Genomic DNA, 20410 nt, shown 5'->3' on the forward strand with positions numbered 1-20410 from the left:
AACATCAAGCAGGGATGAGTTTTAGATAAATACTCAGAATTTACTGACAAATTAATTAGGCTGTTACAAAGAGAAAGAATGCCAGTTTCTTGAAGTTTGGTTATCCTCCCTCTTTCCTACTCCTTCTAATATTTACTCCACTGTATCTTAATCTTGTTTGATTTATCTAATGATTTGTATCTTAATCTTTTTAGATACGTATGTCTAAAAATAAAGGTAAGCGCAAACATTTTTAAATTGTTTTTATCAAAATAAAAGCACTGAAAATACACAGTAGGATAAACATTATGCAGGCTGCCAAGCTTTCTTTCTCCAAGGAAAATTAACATTCTGTATGCCAAGAAAAACTATGAGTCCATAGCACTCTATTTGTCAAAGGTGATCTTTAGTGGAGTCATTGTTAAACTCAGCTATATGAAGAATATCAGTTTCTTTAGTATCTGGTTGCTCTAATAAGTAACATATGTCAAATGTATTTGGAGAAATAGGACTAGGTGTAGGTGTGCTATCTGGACTTAAGTTGTTTTTTCCAGAGAAAATTGCCAATTCTTTGGTACTGAGCACTTCATGTTGAGCAAGAACATCTGGAAATCTCCATCTTTGATTATCTGCCATATTGACAGTTGATGTTTGAGATGAGGGTGATTTATTTCCTTTTGGCATACCCAAAGATAGATCCTGTTGCTTGGATTCCATATGAGGAGGTTCTGTTTCTGAAGGTGTTATCAAATCTGCATTACTATTGGGTGATCCACAATGGTTCAGCACAATTCCTTCAGAATCTGTCTCTGACTCACTTTGACTGCCCAAATCTTTTCCTGTCATGACGTGGGAGACTTTGTCTGAATCTACTCTGGTTTCTTGGCTCTCAGTTTTGACAGTTAGTGAGTCTGCTTTGCTAATTCTCTCATCCACTTTGGATTGATTGGAAGTTTCTAGAGCATCATTCTTGCTGCTTTCTCGAATAACTCTAAGATCTATACTTCCATGCATCTTTCCATCCTTATCCGACCAGTTATGAGTTTTCCTGCCATTTAAAGGGAAGTGTCTCCCTCTAGAGTGCATTTCCAGAAAATTATCAATATGATGCATTTCATGTGATGGGAAAAAAATTGAGTTTTCACTGGATTGTCGTTGGTAGGTCCTCCTGCTGGGTGAAGGGGAGACTTCTCGGACACTGAGAAAGCGTTTCACTTTTCGCAGTACCGAATGCTGCCTTCTAGCTTTATCATCATCCCGGAGCCAGTTTTCTCCATGGAAGAACTGACTGTCTGCCAGACTGCAAAAAAAAACATGCAACATTCATTTTATGTATTAAGAGCAAACTGGCTCTCTGAGTGTGCAGACCTAGGCCGCACCAAACCATCCATAAAATGGAAAGTATATTTGCAGGTGTACTTCCAAAGGGCAGGTGCTGGAGAAGCTGTCACGCAACCACACTCTCAACAACCTTTGCCACAAAGTGAAGGTTGGAGACTGGACGATAATGTACTAACACTGCCGGGTCCAGGGAAGGCTTCTTAAGGAGAGGCCTCACCACTGCCTCTTTCAAGGCGGCAGGAAAGTCACCCTCATTCAATGAAGCATTAATAATCCTCTGGAGCCAGCCTCGTGTAACCTCCCGAGTAGCCAGCACCAACCAGGAGGGACACGGGTCCAATAAACATGTGGCCGCGCTAAGTCTACCCAGAATCCTGTCCATGTCTTTGGGAGTCACAAGATCAAACTCCTCCCAGATAATGTTCTCAAGACCTGCCTCCATCACCCCTCCCGAATCTACCCAGTCAGAGTCCAAGTCTTCCCAAATTTGAGCGATTTTGTCATACAGATACTGTACAAAATCCTCGGCCCAACCCTCAAAGGGGTCCTCCCGTGCTCCCAGGTGGAGCAGGGAGCGGGTCACCCTAAACAGGGTGGCCGGGCAATTATCTGATGACGTAATAAGAGCGGAAAAATAATTAAATTTTGCCACTTTTATCACCACTCGGTAGATCTTAATATGAGACCTCACCAGTGTTCAGTCGGATTCGGAAAGGCTGGTCCTTCAACCGCTCTCCAGGCGTCTTTTTCGGCGCTTGATCTCCCTCAGCTCCTCGGTAAACCAAGGAGCCAAGTGAGATCGGCACCGAGTCAGAGGCCACAAAGGCATGATCTGGTCCAAAGCTCCAACGGCCGCCCTATCCCAGGTGGCCACCAGGTCTTCGATCGAGTCGTGAGCCAGAGCCTCAGGGAATGGCCCAAGCTCCACCTGGAACCTATCCGGATCCATCAGGCACCTGGTGCGGAACCACCTCATCGGTTCCGCCTCCCTGCAGCGGGGTGTAGCGGTTCGAAGGTCAAAGCGAAGGAGAGAATGATCCGATCATGACAAGGGCTCAATCACTATATCCCCTATATCAAGATCACTCAGCCACTGACCAGAGACAAAAACCAAGTCCAGAGTGTTTCCCCCCGTGTGAGTAGGGCCATGAGTAGGTCATCTGAGGTGGAAAATTCCATAGCATTCATAGTCTTTTCTATAGCCTTCATTACTGAAAAATGTTCCTTATTAACAGACTTTCAATGGTAATATGTTAGGGGGAATATAATTTTAGATGAACATGAGAGGTAAGGAAAGGTCCTGTCTATCTAACTTTTTTTTTTAAAATTTACAAAAAGAGGCTGTTAATGATATAATACATTTGCATATGAAAAAGTAGGATAAGACATTGTAGATTTGCATACCCCATTTCAATAGTTGATCCAAGGAAAGATGGAATGCAGGAATCTGCAGCTGCTAATGTATATGGTGGACGAGCTGAAGAATCATTCCAGTAAATATCTTTTTTCATTCTTGGTAAATTCATATGCATTTCATCAACAGCCAATAGTGAAACCTATAAGAATTAAGAATTAGAACATCTGCCACACACATTTTAAACATCTCAAATATAAGTCACAATCCAGAGAACTGCACAACACAACAATATCATTTTTATTTAAAGCAGCAGCAGCAGCCTGTACTTTTCTGGGCCAAAAACAGAATTTGAAATGTGGTAACCATGTAAGAGGAAATGATTCTTTAGAGGATGCTTTTTAGATCTTGGATCAGGAGTGAAATCTAAAATTTGCTACTACTGGTTCTGTGGGCGTGGCTTGGTGGTGATGGGGTAATGTGACTGGGTGGGCGTGGCCAACTTTTTTTTTTCACTTTTAAAAGCATTTTTTCTACAATCTCTTCGGCCGAAGAGGTTGCAGAAAAAAATGCTTTTAAAAGTCTCTGACAATCAGGCAACTCAGCTGGGATCACCAGAGGCTTTTAAAAGCATTTTTTTCCCCTACAGCCTTTTTGGCCGAAGAGGTTGTAGAAAAAATGCTTTTAAGAGCCTCTGATGATCCCAGCTGAGCTGCGTGATCATCAGAGGCTTTTTTTTTACTTTGAAAAGCATTTTTTCGGCTGAAGAGATTGTAGAAAAAATGCTTTTAAAAGTTAAAAAAAACAGCCTCTAATGATTGCACAGCTCAGCTGGGCATGGTGGGGGGGGGGGCGCAGGGATTTTTGCTACCAGTTCTCTGAATCACCTGCCGCCATCGCTACCGGATCAGGCGATCAGGTCCGAACTTGGAGAATTTCACCCCTGTCTTGGATATCCAGTAACTGAGTGAGATAGCCTTGATGTAGCCTTACCTGCAATCAGAATGAATGAATTAGAACAAAAATTAGACAATCTCAGAAGGGGAGGATCCTGTTGCAAGACCTAATGGATATTAATAAGAGTCAGCTTCCATCATGTCATCCTGATAGAAGACATTCTACCTGAGAAGTCTACAGGTCACCAACTCTAATTCACTCCGGCTACTCCCACCAGCATAATTTAAAAATTCCAGAAACAGAAATGCTCAAAACAGGGGGAAAATCCTTATGTATAATTTGGAATGGTTCTTTAATTATGTTTTAAAATATGGCTTTCTAATATTACCACCTGAATGTTGCTGGAATATTTCTTTCTCAATTTCTAGACACTGTATGCTCAGACTTCTTGCTGAAAGCTCCATTATTGCTTCAGCAACCTTGCCATGAACTGCGTTTTACTCTACTGGACAACACCCAGCAATATATTTTGAAAGCTTTGATCCATATTGTAGCATTAGTTGCAGTTGCACATGAGAAGACAATGCAAAAAAGTAATCTAAGCAGGAATTGAAATGTAAATGAAAAAGCACAGAACCAACAGTGAGGAAGCTTCAGCAGCTTGCAAAACGAGTATTGTATATGAAAACTGAACTATAAATAATTTTACTTTAATATGGAAAATATTTATAAAGGTGGGAGCAGGATGCAACACTTGTGCTATTTTTTGCTAGAAATTGCATAAATTTACCATATTGCAAGACAGCAAAAAATAGTAATCAGCTGAAGCAAAAGGGTGTTACCTGGAGATTCCTATCTATGCACCAATTTGTTTCAAAATCATCATCATCTTCACCAAATGGGTTGATAAGTTGCTCAGCAACCTGTAATTAGAGTTGGCTATTTTGAGCATAGAGTTACATATTATCCAAAGCTGATTTACAAACACATCTAACCATTGCAGATATAAATAGTTTTTTGGCAACATCAAGGAGAAATCCACATAGAATAGATACAGTACATTGTGTGGTGAGATATTGATGGACATGCCATATTTGTAGCATTAATCCTTGGTTTTTCAAGAGACTATTGCTTTGTGTATTTATTTAGTAGATGGATATGATGCATTCCTCTCCAGATAGAACACTCAGAACAGTCTAGCAAAAATAAATAGAACAAAACATTAAAAATGGACAGCTGAAAGTGTAAATATTTGCATATTTATTTATTTATTACAGTTATTTATTTTCTGCTTTTCGGGATTATAATCCTCCCAAATTATCTTTCAAACAATTGCACCCAAACAATACATATTATTTAAAAACAAAGTAACAAAATTCAAAGAACCTTCCCACAAGACACTTGTTGGTAACGGCTGACAATCAGAGCAGGCTATAGGGTTCATCTTACACTGCCTTTCACCCTCTCTCCTTCCCACAACACAGTTGATAGAATGAGCTAGAAGCAATCAAGGATATAGGATGTCAACTCTTCATGAGTGGAACGGCATCCAGTCATAGTGATTACAATTCATAAAAGTCTCAGAAAGTTGGGAAATGGTGGCCTAGAATGAAATAGTGGAAGCATGAGATAGAACCATGAGGTGCAAAAGGTGGTTGGATAGGTAGGATTCCTCTGAATATTCTTCCTTCGTGGTAAAATATGTTAGGCTTGTTAATTGTTTTGCTGCATTCCTTTTATGATTGGTACTGTTTGATATACTTTCCTAGACCATCCAATCTTTCCCCCTTCTTTATTCAATTTACATGCGAATAAATATTAAGGGAAATTGGATTGGAAGAAGATGAGTGTGGTTTTAACATTGCAGAAAGAAACATCAATAACCTGCATTATTCTGATGACACAACATTGGTAACTATGAGCCGAGGTGGCGCAGTGGTTAGAGTGCAGTACTGCAGCTACTTCAGCTGACTGCTAATTCAGCAGGTCAGCAGATCAAATCTCACCGGCTCAAGGTTGACTCAGCCTTCCATCCTTCCGAGGTGGGTAAAATGAGGACCCAGACTGTTGGGGGCAATATGCTAATGCAATATGCTAATATGCAATATGCTATATGCTAACTTTGTAAACTTTGTAAACCGCTTAGAGAGGGCTGTAAAGCACTATGAAGCGGTATAGAAGTCTAAACAACAACAACAACAACAATAATTATAACAACTGAAAATGCAAAGGAGCTGCAGGCTGTAAAGTAGTAATAAAAGTCAAGCAGCACAGTGAAAAAAAGGACTGAAATTAAATAGGAAGAAAACCAAATGAATGGCAACAGTGACAATACTCAGCCTTAAAACTGATAATGCAGATACTGAAGTGGTAGATAGCTTCTGCCTTTTAGGATGAACCATCAAAAGTAAGGGAACAATCAATCAAGAAATATACATAGGCTAGTACTTGCTAGAACATCCATGAAGACCTTTGAAAAATTATTCAGATGTGTGTCTACAAATATAGAATAGTTGTGAGATGCAAGCAACCAGAACCACATGTGAACAGCTGAAGTCAGTACTGCCTACCAACTATGTTACAAGGATCTCAACAGGCTGCTTGCCTTCCTCTGAGAACGATCATGGATCTTGGGAGCGGTCAGGTTATACTGCTGCTTGTGGCCGCACAATAACTCCAGACTAGGCCCTTGCTTGACTCCTCCTTCCAGACTATCTGCAGTTTTCCAACAATAATGCAGGCAATAGTATTCTCTGTAACACTTTATAGACATGAAAGCCGGGGTTGGCTGCTGGGGGCTTGTAGGAGTTTGGAAGAACCTCTAGCTAAGATTCTCTGCAATTTGGAGAACCCCCTAATCCCACTTCTGGCTGGCCCTGTCCACCCTAACCCGCCCCTCCCAAGAGTCCCCATGCGGCCTGTTTTGGATACAGATAAATGTAGGGTGCGTGTGGAGGCTTGGGGAGGGTGAAAAATGGGCCTACCGGAAGTTCGGGAAGGCTAGAAATGGGCCCGTTTCCGGCCTCCAGAGCCTGGGGAGGCCATTTTCACCCTCCCAGAGGCTCAAGGAAAGCCTCCGGAGTCTGGGGAGGGCAAAAACACCCCCCTGCCATGGTGCAGGAGGTCGACTAGGCCATGCCCACCATGGCCACGCCCACTCAGCAACTGGGCAGAGAACCCCTTGCTAAAATTTTTGAAGCCCATCCTTGCATGAAAGTATGGCTTTAAAGAAGCTGATGCTTTTGAACCTTACTGTTTGAGAAGACTTCTGAAAATACTGTAGATAGCTAAAAAACAAATGAATCATAAAACAAATAAACCCAGAGTTTAAAGTACAAATGACCAAGCTCAAATCATCCTACTTCAGGCACATTAAGGAAAAATCTAGCTCTCTGGAGGAGCCTCTTTTGCTGATAAAAATGAAAAGAAAGAGAGGAAGACCAAGATTATCTGGAAGGTGGATTGACTTGGTTACAGTGAACCACTGAAATGCCCGAAAGACTAGGTTAGAAAGAGATGGTCATGGAGAAAATCCATGTTTGTTAACACTGACTTAATGGCACACAATCAATCAATCAATTGATTTTCTTTGTACATTACCTTGAATCTGAGAGGACTTTATCTATTATTTTCATTTATTCATATTTTCCTACCTGTTTCATGTTTTTCTTCTACATGGGCATCCAATCCTTATATCTGAAACTGAGACTGCAGTAGTTGCATTTTTCTTTTTTCTTTATTTCACTATTAAACAAACTAATAATACTAAGTAAATAGAGCCTACAATTTTATCAAGCAGCTAGATTAGTACACAATCTGGCATTCTTTATTCCTCAATTCCTTTTGCTCCAGACAGCCCTCAAAAGTATCACAGCAAAGTTGTAATATGGAAAACACTAAATTTCCTCTTACTGCGAACAAGTTAGTTATTTTATGTATTGGCATACCTACAACAGGACACCTTTAAATGAGATTGAAAGATATATACAAGTGTGACAACACTAAGAAACTTTGCACTGGCTAGCTGCACAGATCATCTGCCATTGGTATGTGGCATATAATCTCACAGGATTGAAAGGAATGCAAGGGAAGACAATTACATATTATTTTAAACACTTGGCTACCATAACAAAAAGGATTAGACTAATCTCAGACAACAAGGGCTAGGATTAAAAGGATTTCATGTGAGAAAATCACTGTCCTATATATAATGTGATTGGCAGGGAAGCAACAATTTAAAATCATCTGGTTTTAAAACTGTTTTCTTTGCAAAAGAATACACATACTCCTACAATTAAATGTCCTTTGTGAACCAGAGATATAGATGAAAACATATCCAGAGAAAAATACATTTCTGCAAGCTTTTTTCTGCTGAAGTAGGCAACAATTTTGTACTTTTAACATTATTATTAATAGGCCACTATTAACAGAACTGAAAATTTGCTGCCCTTTTTTTATTATGGTTTTAGAGTAATTTATCAGCTTTGTTTTATTTTATTGCATGTACATGATTTTAACAGTGTTTTGGAAATATAACATATGATTTTATGATTTTATTATTCTTATTTTACAATATATAATAATAAATAACAATAATGGACTACAACCACAGCACTGTTAAATCAGAAGCTAGGATACCAATAACGCTAGAAATTAGAATAACACTCTAGATGGATTATTCTTTAAAAGTTATAGCACAAAATATTATGCAAGAAAACTTCAGCTCATGTAAAGGGACAGTTTTTATTTTTCCTCTCGTTTTGGCTGTGCTTGCTCCAAATCTATTCTGGAAAGCCCTTCAGTCCATTGAAACTGAGCAGTGGAGGAGCAGAAAGATCTATTTTTCACCAGTGGATGTTATATGCCAGCAGAATGACCTTCTTCAATATCCAATCCTTATTTATTGCACCATTAATGCACTAAATTTTCTTGAAATTAGTTTTATTCTGTTTAAACTGTATAGCCTGCCACAATAAATTTGTAATATAGCCCGTGAATTTTAGTGAAAACAAATCAATTGTTGCAAATCAACTTTGCATGTATAAGTTTATTGCCTGTACAAACCTATTAACTACTAGGTACAAAATATATAAAATAGCTAGCAGAGGGATTCTCCACTTGTACCTTTTTTCTTTTTCTAAAAGATATACTTTGCATGTATCTGTAAGACTACTTATATTTTCATGGCATTTATTTCTTCTTCTCTCAGTTCAGTTAAGTCTTTTATTTTCTGATATTGACCAGTTAGTTTTGGCACTTACCTAGTTTGTTGTCACTTCACAATAGAAGGAAGCGCCTACAGGCTTCCATACGTAAAGCAGAGGTGATTTTTTTTGTCACCATATTATTTCCTGAGTAAGACATACCTTTATTTTTTTTCCCACACAAACACCAGCCTCAGAAATATGTTCCTATAAAAATTATTTGCCCGACTTTAATATTTCTTTCTTAATTCTTTCCACAACATAGAGCTAGCTATGATATAATACTTGACTTCTATAACAAAATCAGATTGAAATGTATATACATTTCATATTACTCCTTTCTCAAATAGGCATCAGGAGAAAATAAGGTTCCTTTACAAGAAAGATTATTAGGGATTTTTTTTCTTAGGTAGCAAAAAATCTATTATAGGTTAAGCAGGCATTATTAGAGGCAGTGAAGGGAGGAAAATGGCACACTACACTAGCATTTATGACTTGTTTACATTATTTATAAAAAAAGCACGGTAAACCACTTCCTCCTAATGGACATATTCTGGCACTATCTCTGATTTTATTTCATTTCAACAGTACATTGTAATAGCACAGCAATGTGTTTAATCCATGTGTGCTACCAAAAGATGATAAAACAATTGTGCCTGCATTAAAAGTAAGCAAATAAACACCCAAAATATTGTTAGCTTTAGAATCTGAAGAATTTATTGTAATGAATGATTAATAGAAATGTTTTTAATGACATCAGCATGTTTTCTCGATATTGTTGCCTTAAATATTCTTCACTTAAATTATGTTCCATTTTAATAAAGTCCAAATGCAAAATAAAATTTGCACTTATTATCCACATGGAAAACAAAAAGTAGCATTTATAGTGGGTTCAATTAAATTACTTAAAAATATAGAAAGAGGTATGAATTTTACAGATTATAAACTTGACAAGAAATAACTATCAATTAGACAATGAGGAATTCTATATCTGTTACTTGCAGTTACTTGCTTTATGTGATAGCAAAAGAGCACTTGTCATTAATTCTGTTCAGCAATTTATGGCCCTTGAAATTTTTATTTACTTTTACTAGTGTTGGAAGAAATATCCTTCTGGGTTCAGCTCCAAGTGGGGAAAAAGACACTGGAAACATGGAGACTGTTTGGAAAGATGTTTTAATGGTGGACAGGAGTATATAGTATACCTTGTTGCCTTTGAAAGTCAACAAAAATGAATGATTATGACAGTTGATTACTCACTTGAATCCCTTTTTTAAGAGTATAAACTTAGAAAAAAAGATAGACTCAATGTTACATGCTCTGTGATATCTTTAATTTTGAGACCTTGCATGCAAGAGGTCTGAAGTTTGTAATACTGTAAGAGCATTGGCTGAATATACATTCAGTTGTATTTATCAATATAACCAAGCCAAGTCAAAGGCAGGCAATTTGATCTTTGAAGAAAATTAAGCAAAAATTGGAAACTGTTTCTTTTAATTAGCTTTGTTGATAAATAGCTCTTGTTTGAGGCCTGGTGATGAACATCTGATCACTATCTCCCATGCTTTGGGATCTCTTGTTGGAATGTTGTGAATCTTTCAATTTTGTCCAATGAAGTGATCTATGAAATTTGAAACTTGTGATTTCCTCAGACCAGGCACAGACACTTACACAATATGCAGTTGAATATCAGAATGGTTTCTGCAATTCTGATAGTAGGCTATATATAAACCTGGGAAATTATATGGATGACAGTGGGCATAGGGATAAATAGTTCAAAACATCTACACTGATAATGGACCGATAGTTTACCAAAGTACTATAAATATGCATGTGAGATTTGATCTCGAAGTACACTGTAGTTATAAATGCTAAATACTTCGATGTGTCTTATCATTAGTGTTAATGTGTAAGAGATATGTTCAATGCAGAGATACTCAGGGTCTCTTTGCAGACAAACAGCTTTGCTAGCTCTTAAACATGTGCACAAATATTTTTATAGCACTATTGTATAACTGTGAAGTATTTCTTGCCTCATGACAATTGGTGCTAAATAAATAGTTAGCTCAAATTCCCAGAAAATATTAAAATTTCAGCAAACTTTGGTTCAAGTTTATGTAAAAAGACTTTCATTGACATGAGTCTCTGGTTTTGAAGAAAACTATCAGAAAATTCCAACCCTTTTTAACATTATTGTTTACCTTAAGCCATCCTGCATAGAAGAAAAACTGTAACAATGTGAAGATAGGAATGTAAAGATCTAAATCATGACCTGGGATTCTTTGGTCAGGATCCAAAAACTGACGCCCTATAAGGCACGTAAAGAAGAAGGTATAAACAGCCAGGGTGACAACCTAGAAGAGTTCAAATTCATACAAAGTTATGAATATAACAACGAATGCAGGATGTTTTCTATACAGTATATCTAAAGACCTGCCTTCCCTAACCTGATGTACTTCTGTGTTATTGTATTACAATATCCAGAATTCCTAGTCAACAAGAGCAACAAGAAATATATAGGGAAATATAACTTGAGGAGGGCTGCAAAAGACTTTATATTTTTAAGATATTAATTACAAAACGTGATGGCCCATTCAATACAAAATGTATTCTATTTCTGAAGGTCTTTGATTTTATTCCTTGGTTCTACAGTACTTGGCAGTAAATAAACAAGGCTTATCAATCTGTGGTTCTTTAGATACGTTGCAAGTAGGAATCTCATTAGGATAAGCCATCACTGTCATTTATGATGCCATTAAGATCGTATCTGGAGATGATAGAATTGAGACTTGAATGCCCCAAATTAAGGAAAGTTAAATCAGAAGCACAGAAATGTTTTGAATGCTTGAATATAAAAGTATTTGAGTTTAAAGTTTTCAGCACTCAAGATTTCACCCTACCCTAATACATCTCAGATATATTTAATAATATATAAGTATTCACTTTGTACCTGTGTGTACACGAGAGGAATTCCAACCCAGTCATAACCAAATAGTAGGCTACACCATGATCGATACCGATTCATTTCCTAAATGGAAAATAAAAACAAATAGAGCAACTGATGTATTGTTGAAGATTATCACAATGTATTAATTATTATAGATACTGTATGATGATACTTGCCAGGAAATAAAATAATGAATTATGAGGCTATGTTCTGATAACACTTTGGTTTGGTGCCTTCCAGTCAGTTAGCTTCTGGTTGCTGCCTGGAATAGTTCCTTGCAATTTACTTAGCAACTTTTGGGGAATAGTTTGGATTGCCTCTTTCCTAGGGTTGAGAGTCATTGGCCCAAGGTTACTCAGCTGGCTTTACACTTAAATTGGGATTAGTATTTATAATCTCCTGATTTCTAGCCTGGTGCTTCACTGCCACACTAAACTGAAGATTCCTTGGTGCTCTTGGAGTTTGGTTTGCTCATAGAAGTTTCATTACCCTATTAGGTAACATCTTTGTGAATAAGTGTGAAGTTTAGTCCATGCTTATATACAATATTTTCCTGTTAGAGTTGGTGTGAGTTTTTCCTTGATAGTTCTTTATTTAGGGTATTGTTTCTGCTGGATTTTTTGACTGGTACAGTATTAACTTCTTCTTATCTGGATGTTGGCTGCTGAAAAGAATATATTCTGGTCTTTTTGTTTCCTTTTTAGCTTTTTGATTGTCTATTTTGAATGGTCTGTAGAATGTAGAACATAAAGAATGTAGAACATTCTTTATGTTCCTGTTGATGACCAATTTGTCTGCATGCCAGGTTTCTAGGAACTTTCTAGCATTTTTAGCGTTTTAACTTGGGCTGGGATGCTCACAGTTTCCCAGTTGAAACAATGGTTAAATTTGTTATGAAATGTGTTGTGAAATTAAGGAGTTTTCATCATGTCTTCTGGCTGCTAGTTGGGGTTCAGGGATGTGCTCTGCTAGTCTTCTGCCCATTTATCCTACAGAGTGACTGCTACAGTCCTTACACTGTATGTTGTAGATAATTTCTTTTTTTCTTCTTCTTGGGCTACTGGGTCTTTTGGTTTCTGAAGATGTTTTAGAGGGTTTTAGTTGGCTTCTGTTCTCAATATTACATTGCTGTAATAGTCTGTTGAATGTTTCTGAGATGTTTCTGATATAAGAAAGAACAAACTGTCAAATGCTAAGCCAAACATCTGAAGTAACAAGAGGCCATCAGCAGCCATTTTACCTAGTGATTCCTGAAGCTAGCCTTCAGATACAGTACAATGAAAACATTTAGGTTGGGAAGTGGGCAGTTTTGGAAGATTCTTCTTGCCTTGAGTGTCATTTTCATCTATAAACAGCCTTGCACAGGAGTACAAGAACAGGAAGTCTCAGAATGTGAAAAAATTGAGATAGATAAGGAAATTAGAAACACAATTTATATGGAGTAGATGAATAAAAAATCAGATATTCTATTTTTGGCTTTCAAATATTTTTCACAATTGCTCACTGCATCTGCTTACTTACATTCATCAGTGTTTGCAAGTCCACACTATCTTTTATTCTTCCATCTTGTCTTGCTTTGGCTGCCAAATTTCCAAACCAAACAAAAGGGATCCAATATTTAAGATGGGGTGATTTAAGATCATCAAATATCATCCTTTCCTCAGCTGTCATAAAACCTGTGTATAAAAAAATGCAGCTGGATTTTGATCACTTGCCTTTGTTTCTTCAAAAGAGAAGTTTCAAACCAGGCAAAGTTCCAATTCCTAAACTTTTTATGTAATTTTATGCATGTCCATATATTAAAATGTATGTTTTCTTCTTCAAACAATGGTTTTTAATCCAGTGCTAAAATCAAGGATGTGCCCAACAAAAATGATTTTGAAGCTATTTTACTGTATCTGTCATGTGATGAACCCAATAAATGTTAATTTTGCAACTTACACATCCACACATCCGCTATTTTATTTACAAAGAAAAGTAACAATATCTTACTATCTATATTTCTGTTATGCATGTTATAGCATGCTGTGTTTTAGTAATAAAAGAGACATCTGGCTCTTCCACAGGAGATTAAAATCTACCTATTATCTATGGTTATTCTCTTGCAACTATCCACAGCACACTGGGCCCAGTAGAAATAACACTATATACCCATGATGGTGAACCTATGGCATGCGTGCCAGAGGTGCCACACAGAGCCCTCTTTGTGGGCACACACACTGTCGCCCCAGCTCAGCCAGATGTTTGTCGGGTTTCTGAAGTGCGCATGCATGCTGGCCAGCTGGTCGTTAGGGTTCCGGTGCTCTGGTGTGTGCGCCTCCCGGTTTGGGCACTCTGTGTCTAAAAGGTTCACCATCACTGCTATATACTGTAGTCTATATTAATAGTGCTTAATAGACCTTTCTCCTTGGCAGCCTCTAGAGGCTACAACTATACGTACATTAACCTGGGACTAACTCCTAGAGAACTCATAGATACATCTGTATTAGTAAAAATCAGTAGATAAGTTAGACATTACGCAGGAGATATAAAGCAGCATTAAATTTTTGATCACAGCAGCTGGGGAAGAATTTTGTATATTTTGTTTTGCTTTGTTTAAATTAGTAGCACCCACCCAGCATGTTTCATGTTTGCAGAAACATATATGCATTGCAACTTGAAATTTCTACCCTCTCTCCCAGTGACTGACAGTACTGTGATACAGTGAGAGTTGTGCAAAATGCTGAGTCTTGTCCTGAGGTTGGTCACATGAGAAATCGTACAAAGTAAGGCAGGTTTCCCCAATATTTTTGTCTTCTATCATCCCACTGGGTACAATGGCTAAAGATGATGGAAGTTACAATAAAAAGAGAGTACCAGATTGGGGGAACCTGTAGTACAGTATAAGATCATATTAAATTATAACAATATTTATTTATTTAAAATATTTATATGGCCACCCATCTTAAGCAGCATGGACAGCTTACAGCAATCATAAAAGCATAAAACTAATAGCTTCATCTCTACTTGTTTCTTGCAATGCAACGTGATTATAGTGGCTCTACATAAGCACCGTGCCAAATGTCTACTACACTGGGAAATGTTGACTTTAACTAGGTCAGAGACAGGAATGCAAATGAGTGAACATTACCTCCATCTACCACATGTTCTAAAGTTGGAAATCTTTTGTAGACAGCTGTGCTCACTGATCGAAAGATGAGGAGAGATGTTAAATTCACATAACGCATTAGAGTTCTCCTGAGTAATCGGCCATACTCATCTCTTCCCTGAACAGTGCTGGAGATCAAGAACATAATTCTGTCTGGCCATGGCAGATTTACAAATTGGTTCCACCAGCGGTTCACCACCAAAGTAACATAAAACCCTGGAGAGTTCAAAAATCCTGATTCACATTACTTGTTATATACCCAACAGAAGATATTCTAAAATTATGCGTAAGTAAACTCTATATATACTCTTCTAGTAATTCCCTTGACATCTGGCAGTAGATTCTTTTTTTCATCCATCCCTGCTCCAAATACATTGATGAAATCCCAAGTAAACCTTTATTTATATAGTGCTATCCAATTATGGCTATGCTGGGAATTGTACCTCCAAGAGTTCTGGAGAACAGTAGGCTAGGGAAGGGTCTCCTAAATCAGGTGTGAGTCACTTTTTAGATTTGAGAGAAGCTGCAGATGATGGGTTAACTAGTCACAAAGTAAGACTGAACCAATTGCCACATATAGTGGGGAAGGGGATTTTATTGATCTTCCAGTATTTAAAAAAAAATACCACAACATTAAGCCAATAACTTAGTGTGGTGCCACCAATTAAAGAAATTCAATTGGAATTTTATTTATATTTGCATACCATCTCAAATCCTTAGGGATTGGGACAGGTTGCAACAACTGTACAGTATATTTTAGGTTTTACACTTCTGTAACGTGGCCTTGCAAGTGTTTCCACCCCTGCTCTTCATGAAATGGAATATAAGCTTACCCAGAACAAAAGTGACTGGAATTTGTTCTGCATATTTGTCACAGTAAAGGGACAATTTCTCAAAGTACCGTTTCTGGCTTCCTGAAAGGAAAAATCTGTGACAAAAAAGACAGGGACTTTTGATATAAAGACTAAATAAATACAAATTAAGAGCAAAGATAAGCATCCCAGAGCACTCAGCATTAGATTCACATTGGACATAATAGAAGGAAGGCAGTGAGAGATTCTGCAGTGAGAGATTTCACCGGTAGTTCAGTTGGAAGGTTGTAATAGCTACAGATTGCAAAACTACATCAAACCTGACCATAATGGATTATATTAGTAAACGTAGCAGAAGGAAATCTTGAAACAATTGCAAAATAAATACTTGCAAATTTAGTTTTGCTTCAAACTGCAGTTCCACAGAGGAATGACATTCAATTAAGATTTCAAGCTGAGCTGAATTTTCTCGTTCACTGAAGCTGCTCATTGTAAATTTATATCTCCATGAAATGACAATTGCCACGTGGCGTCCTTCAGAGATAATTGATTTAGAGTTGTCATTTCTTGATTCTTTTCCCTCAATGGTGAAGACATGAATTTTGTTTGGCACTTGCCTTCTTTGTCAAAATACAATTTTGAAACATTGTACTATTTAAGTGTTTGATGAAAACATTATAAAATACTAAAACATATTGTTTTAGTAAATGTAACTATGCTTTACAATACATTTGATTCTAAATATAACCAAAAATTCCACACAATAATTTTAGTGAATTGATTAAATTATTTGTTTTAATTGCAAAACAGTCAAATTATACAATATGTTTGAGAATGGCAAAAAGCAAGCTTGAAAAGCAGTGCTTTTGTGCAGATTCTATAAATTTCAACACAGCTTTTTTAAACAAAATCTTCTTGAATAGTTAGGATCTACATAATTATATATACCAACAACAATTTCATTTTCCAATTTTCAGTATTTGTGTAATCAAAATGGTACCCTAGATGTATAAGAGAAACACTGGCAGATATGGGGAAACATCAAGACTTGCAGAAATTAAAAATATATATATTAATAGGAAAAATTTCTAAAGCAGACATGTCCAACCTGTGGTCTGTGGGCTGCATGCAGCCCTGGACAGCTAGTAAGATGACCCCACAAAATATAACTAAAAATATAAAAAATAAAATAAATTTGTTATTTATATACATTAACTATATTATATATTTTACATGCAGCCCAAGACAATTTGTTTTCACTTAATGCAGCCCAGGTAAGTCAAAAGTTTGGACATCCATGTTCTAAAGGAAGAATCTATAAAATATTTCTGTTAGGACTAAGCATACTATAAATTCCTGAGTACTTAGCTGAATGGGGAAGAGATACAGAAAATTGGAGGAAAGAGATAGTAGAGTGTGGCTGGCTAGAATCCCCCAGAGAACCACACTGCAACAGTTCAGGTCCCACTTGTTTAATATAGTATCACACATTCTCCTATAAGGGTTGGGTAAACAGCATTGTAGAATGTGAAAAAAGTTGTACCTATATAATATACTTATCGCTGTGTAAAGACAGGCAAAGAGAATAAATTCTCTGTAAAGCAGTTTGTAGATGCTTCCTTTCCATTTGAGAAGTAGCCTGTGGAACCCAAAGAAGGTAGCATTTGCAACTTTACTGGAGTATGTGACAGTCATCTCTCCAAAATGCTTTTGAAAAAATGGAAGACAAAAGCACAACGTGAAACCAATGGACTTCATGGAGAATATTGATTTAAACCTAAACCGTCATGGCTTTCACAATGAAAGGTGTCATCAGAAATGTTCCTGAACTGGATATACTAGCACTGAGGATGTTACCTAGTTTGGGTAATGAAATGTCTGCAAGAAAAGAAGCAAGCTCAGAGAACATCAAGGACCCCTCATTTCAACCCTGAGCTACAACTATTCTTCTTTATTGGATATGTGTATAATTTCATCAAACTAGAGTTTTCCAAGTTGCTCTTTTAGAATTACAGTAATAAAATTCATTCTCCTGCCACCCTTTGGATACATTAGAGTAACTTCAACAAAGCAGAAGTTAGATATATGTAGAGCAGTGGTGAAATCTAAAATTTGTTACTACTGGTTCTGTGGGCGTGGCTTGGTGGTGGGGGGTAATGTGACTGGGTAGGCGTGGCCAATTTTTTTTTACTTTTAAAACCATTTTTTACATGTAAAACCATGTAAAAAATGCTTTCAAAAGGCTCTGACGATCCCAGCTGAGTTGCCTGATCGTCAGAGAGTTTTTTAAAAACCCTCTGCCGATCAGGCAACTCAGCTGGGATCGTCAGAGCTTGGATCGTCAGAGCCATTTAAAAAAAAAAAACTTTTTTTCTTTTAAATGGCTCTGACGATCCCAGCTGAGTTGCCTGATCAGCAGGCAACTCAGCTGGGATCGTCAGAGCTTGGCTCGTCAGAGCCATTTAAAAGAAAAAAAGCCTCTGATGATCGCGCGGCTCAGCTGGGCATGGGGGGTGGGGGCAGGGATTTTTGCTACCGGTTCTCTGAATTGCCCGCCGCCATCGCTACCTACTTGCCCGAGCCGGTCCGAACCAGGAGCATTTCACCCCTGATATAGAGGTTACTATGTTGGGAAAGGTTGATGTAGGTAGTGAATTCCATAATTGATAACAGATCCTGCAACTGTGTAGCAATCCTGCTGACAGACAGGATATGCATTGCCTTACTCAACTACTAATCATGGCACTGCAAAAAGGTATTATCAATAAAGTCTCAATGTACAACTGTTGAACTAGAACTTTCTTGATTATTTTTATATTTTGTGAGCTGCCCAGCGTTGTCGTACGTAATACAGGTAGTCACATAAGTTCTTGTCCCTGATTTGAAATATTTTCATTGATTAAGCTAACTAAAATCCAAAGTTACAAAAGGTATTTGTCTTTATCAATGGTATACATCAGTGGCTGTCAACCTTTTCTTCACCATAGACCCCCTTTTGTGGCCACGGACACCCAAGACGTAACTCAAGATTTAAATCATAACATTTCTTCAAGCCTTTGTGGACTCCCTGTGATGACATTGTGCCCTTCCCAGCATCTGCGGCCCACAAATTGAGAACCACTGGTATACATTGATCAGCAACAAGAAACTTTCTAATAAATATATTAGTTGCAATTTTACGCATCGTTTCTGGAAGACATGATCCCTTGATGATAGTTGGGACCCAATGAATATTAAAAAGAATTAAAAATGACAAAAACATTAGCACTGAGCCACATATTGATTCTAGTTTTAACACAAGTCATTCCATGGGCTTAGTAAAATATATTTAAATATATTTATGTATATGAAAAGTAATACCCTGTTTCCCCCAAAATAGGACATCCCCTGATAATAAGCCCAATTGGGCTTTTGAGCGCATGGCAATAAGGCCAAGCGCTTATTTCAGGGTTCAAAAAACTATAAGACAGAGTCTTATTTTTGGGGAAACATGGTAATTAGAGGTATTATTCTTCCTTAAGGCCTGAATTACCAAAAACAACTAGAATTTGGCAAAAGTTTGAGAATCATCTATGGTAGGAATATTTCCACCAAATTCTTTTCCATTTTTTTAATGCAAACATTTTGGAGTAATTCCATACTATTATAAGCATGCAGAGTAAATCTAACATATAAGGAATGAAGTGATTGTGGAAGGATCTCAACTATGTTTAAGCAAAGGGAGGCCCTTTGTGGAGTTTACACCTCCACAAAACTTTGCTATGTAAACTGTCTAGGTATTGATTAAATGTTAAATTAATTGTCCGTGTTAGAAATGTGCTGCTAAGAAATCAGATATAGTTTTAAAGCACTCATAGCAATGCCAAAATAAGAAGAAACACAGTAAGATTTTGGAAACACTCACCGTTTATTCTGGCTAGGGCACTCAAATACAGAGGTGATGATGTGGGGCTGTTGTGTTCCCCAAATAAAAACATTCAGGTTACTTTGTTCCTCTCTTTGCTTTCGGCACGCAGCCTATCGGGGCTCTAATTTCTCCCTGGAGCTTTCACAGGACTGGACTGACAAGCACAGGGGTGAACGCATCTTTCCACTTCGGGAGGTGTGTTTTTGCCAAGTTTTCTTCTGCTGTCACTTACAACTGAGAACAAAGACAAGCAAGCAACAGCTGCTGATCTGGCTCATCTCGAATCTATAATTATCCTCCACTTCTTCTTCACAGGAGGACCCCTTTGGAAGGAAGTCACAATCATGGAAATAATCTGCATCAACCTTTACCAGTTGGTATGCATTCTTTCTGCCATCGCTCAGTGACATAAAAAAGGTCAATTATTCAAAAAAAGAAGAAAGAAAAGAAATGGAAAAGCAAAAAAAGAAGGTAAAAGAAAATGCCTTTAGATTCTTACTTTGTTGTTATTAAAATATAAGAGTCAGAAAGGAAAAAGACTTCTGCCTTTTGAAGTTGTGGCCTAAAAGCTATATTCTAACTAGTCAAAAGCGATTGGACCAATTAAAGGATATTGCCATATTAACTTCCCAAAGACCTTTCTCTTGAATGTAGTTTCCGTTTCCATGGGATGGACATGGTATAGTATGAGCAGCTATGGAACTAATGCTTAAAAAGTCCCAAATTGTAATTACAACAGACAAAATATGCAATTATTAAGAATTAGATGATTCAGAATGCAATTCCAAAGATTTATCTAGACGTTAAGTATCAGTAACTGC

At 37.4% G+C, this 20410-nt stretch overlaps 1 protein-coding gene across 2 annotated transcripts; it reads right to left on the bottom strand.

Moving 5' to 3' along the window:
* Window positions 1-322: 322 nt before the first annotated feature.
* BEST3 (bestrophin 3) lies at window positions 323-19721 on the bottom strand. 2 transcript variants are annotated; one of them, XM_070946648.1, is made up of 10 exons: window positions 19587-19672; window positions 17226-17389; window positions 15704-15798; window positions 14853-15086; window positions 13244-13398; window positions 11726-11803; window positions 10977-11129; window positions 4414-4494; window positions 2725-2876; window positions 323-1279 (listed from the first exon to the last, which is right to left on the bottom strand). In XM_070946648.1, exons 2-10 carry the CDS (start codon window positions 17375-17377, stop codon window positions 373-375), a joined length of 2007 nt encoding a protein of 668 aa, XP_070802749.1. In that variant the 5' UTR covers window positions 17378-17389; window positions 19587-19672; the 3' UTR covers window positions 323-372. The 2 variants fall into 2 exon arrangements, with proteins under 2 accessions (XP_070802749.1, XP_070802748.1); XM_070946647.1 differs by lacking the exons at window positions 15704-15798; window positions 17226-17389 and having other exon boundaries at window positions 19587-19721.
* Between the last annotated feature and the right edge of the window lie 689 nt (window positions 19722-20410).

This window comes from Pituophis catenifer, unplaced genomic scaffold, assembly GCF_029215685.1.
Source record: "Pituophis catenifer annectens isolate HBS135680 unplaced genomic scaffold, rPitCat1.0.hap2 SCAF_7, whole genome shotgun sequence".
In the NCBI taxonomy this organism is placed as follows: Eukaryota; Metazoa; Chordata; class Lepidosauria; order Squamata; family Colubridae; genus Pituophis; species Pituophis catenifer.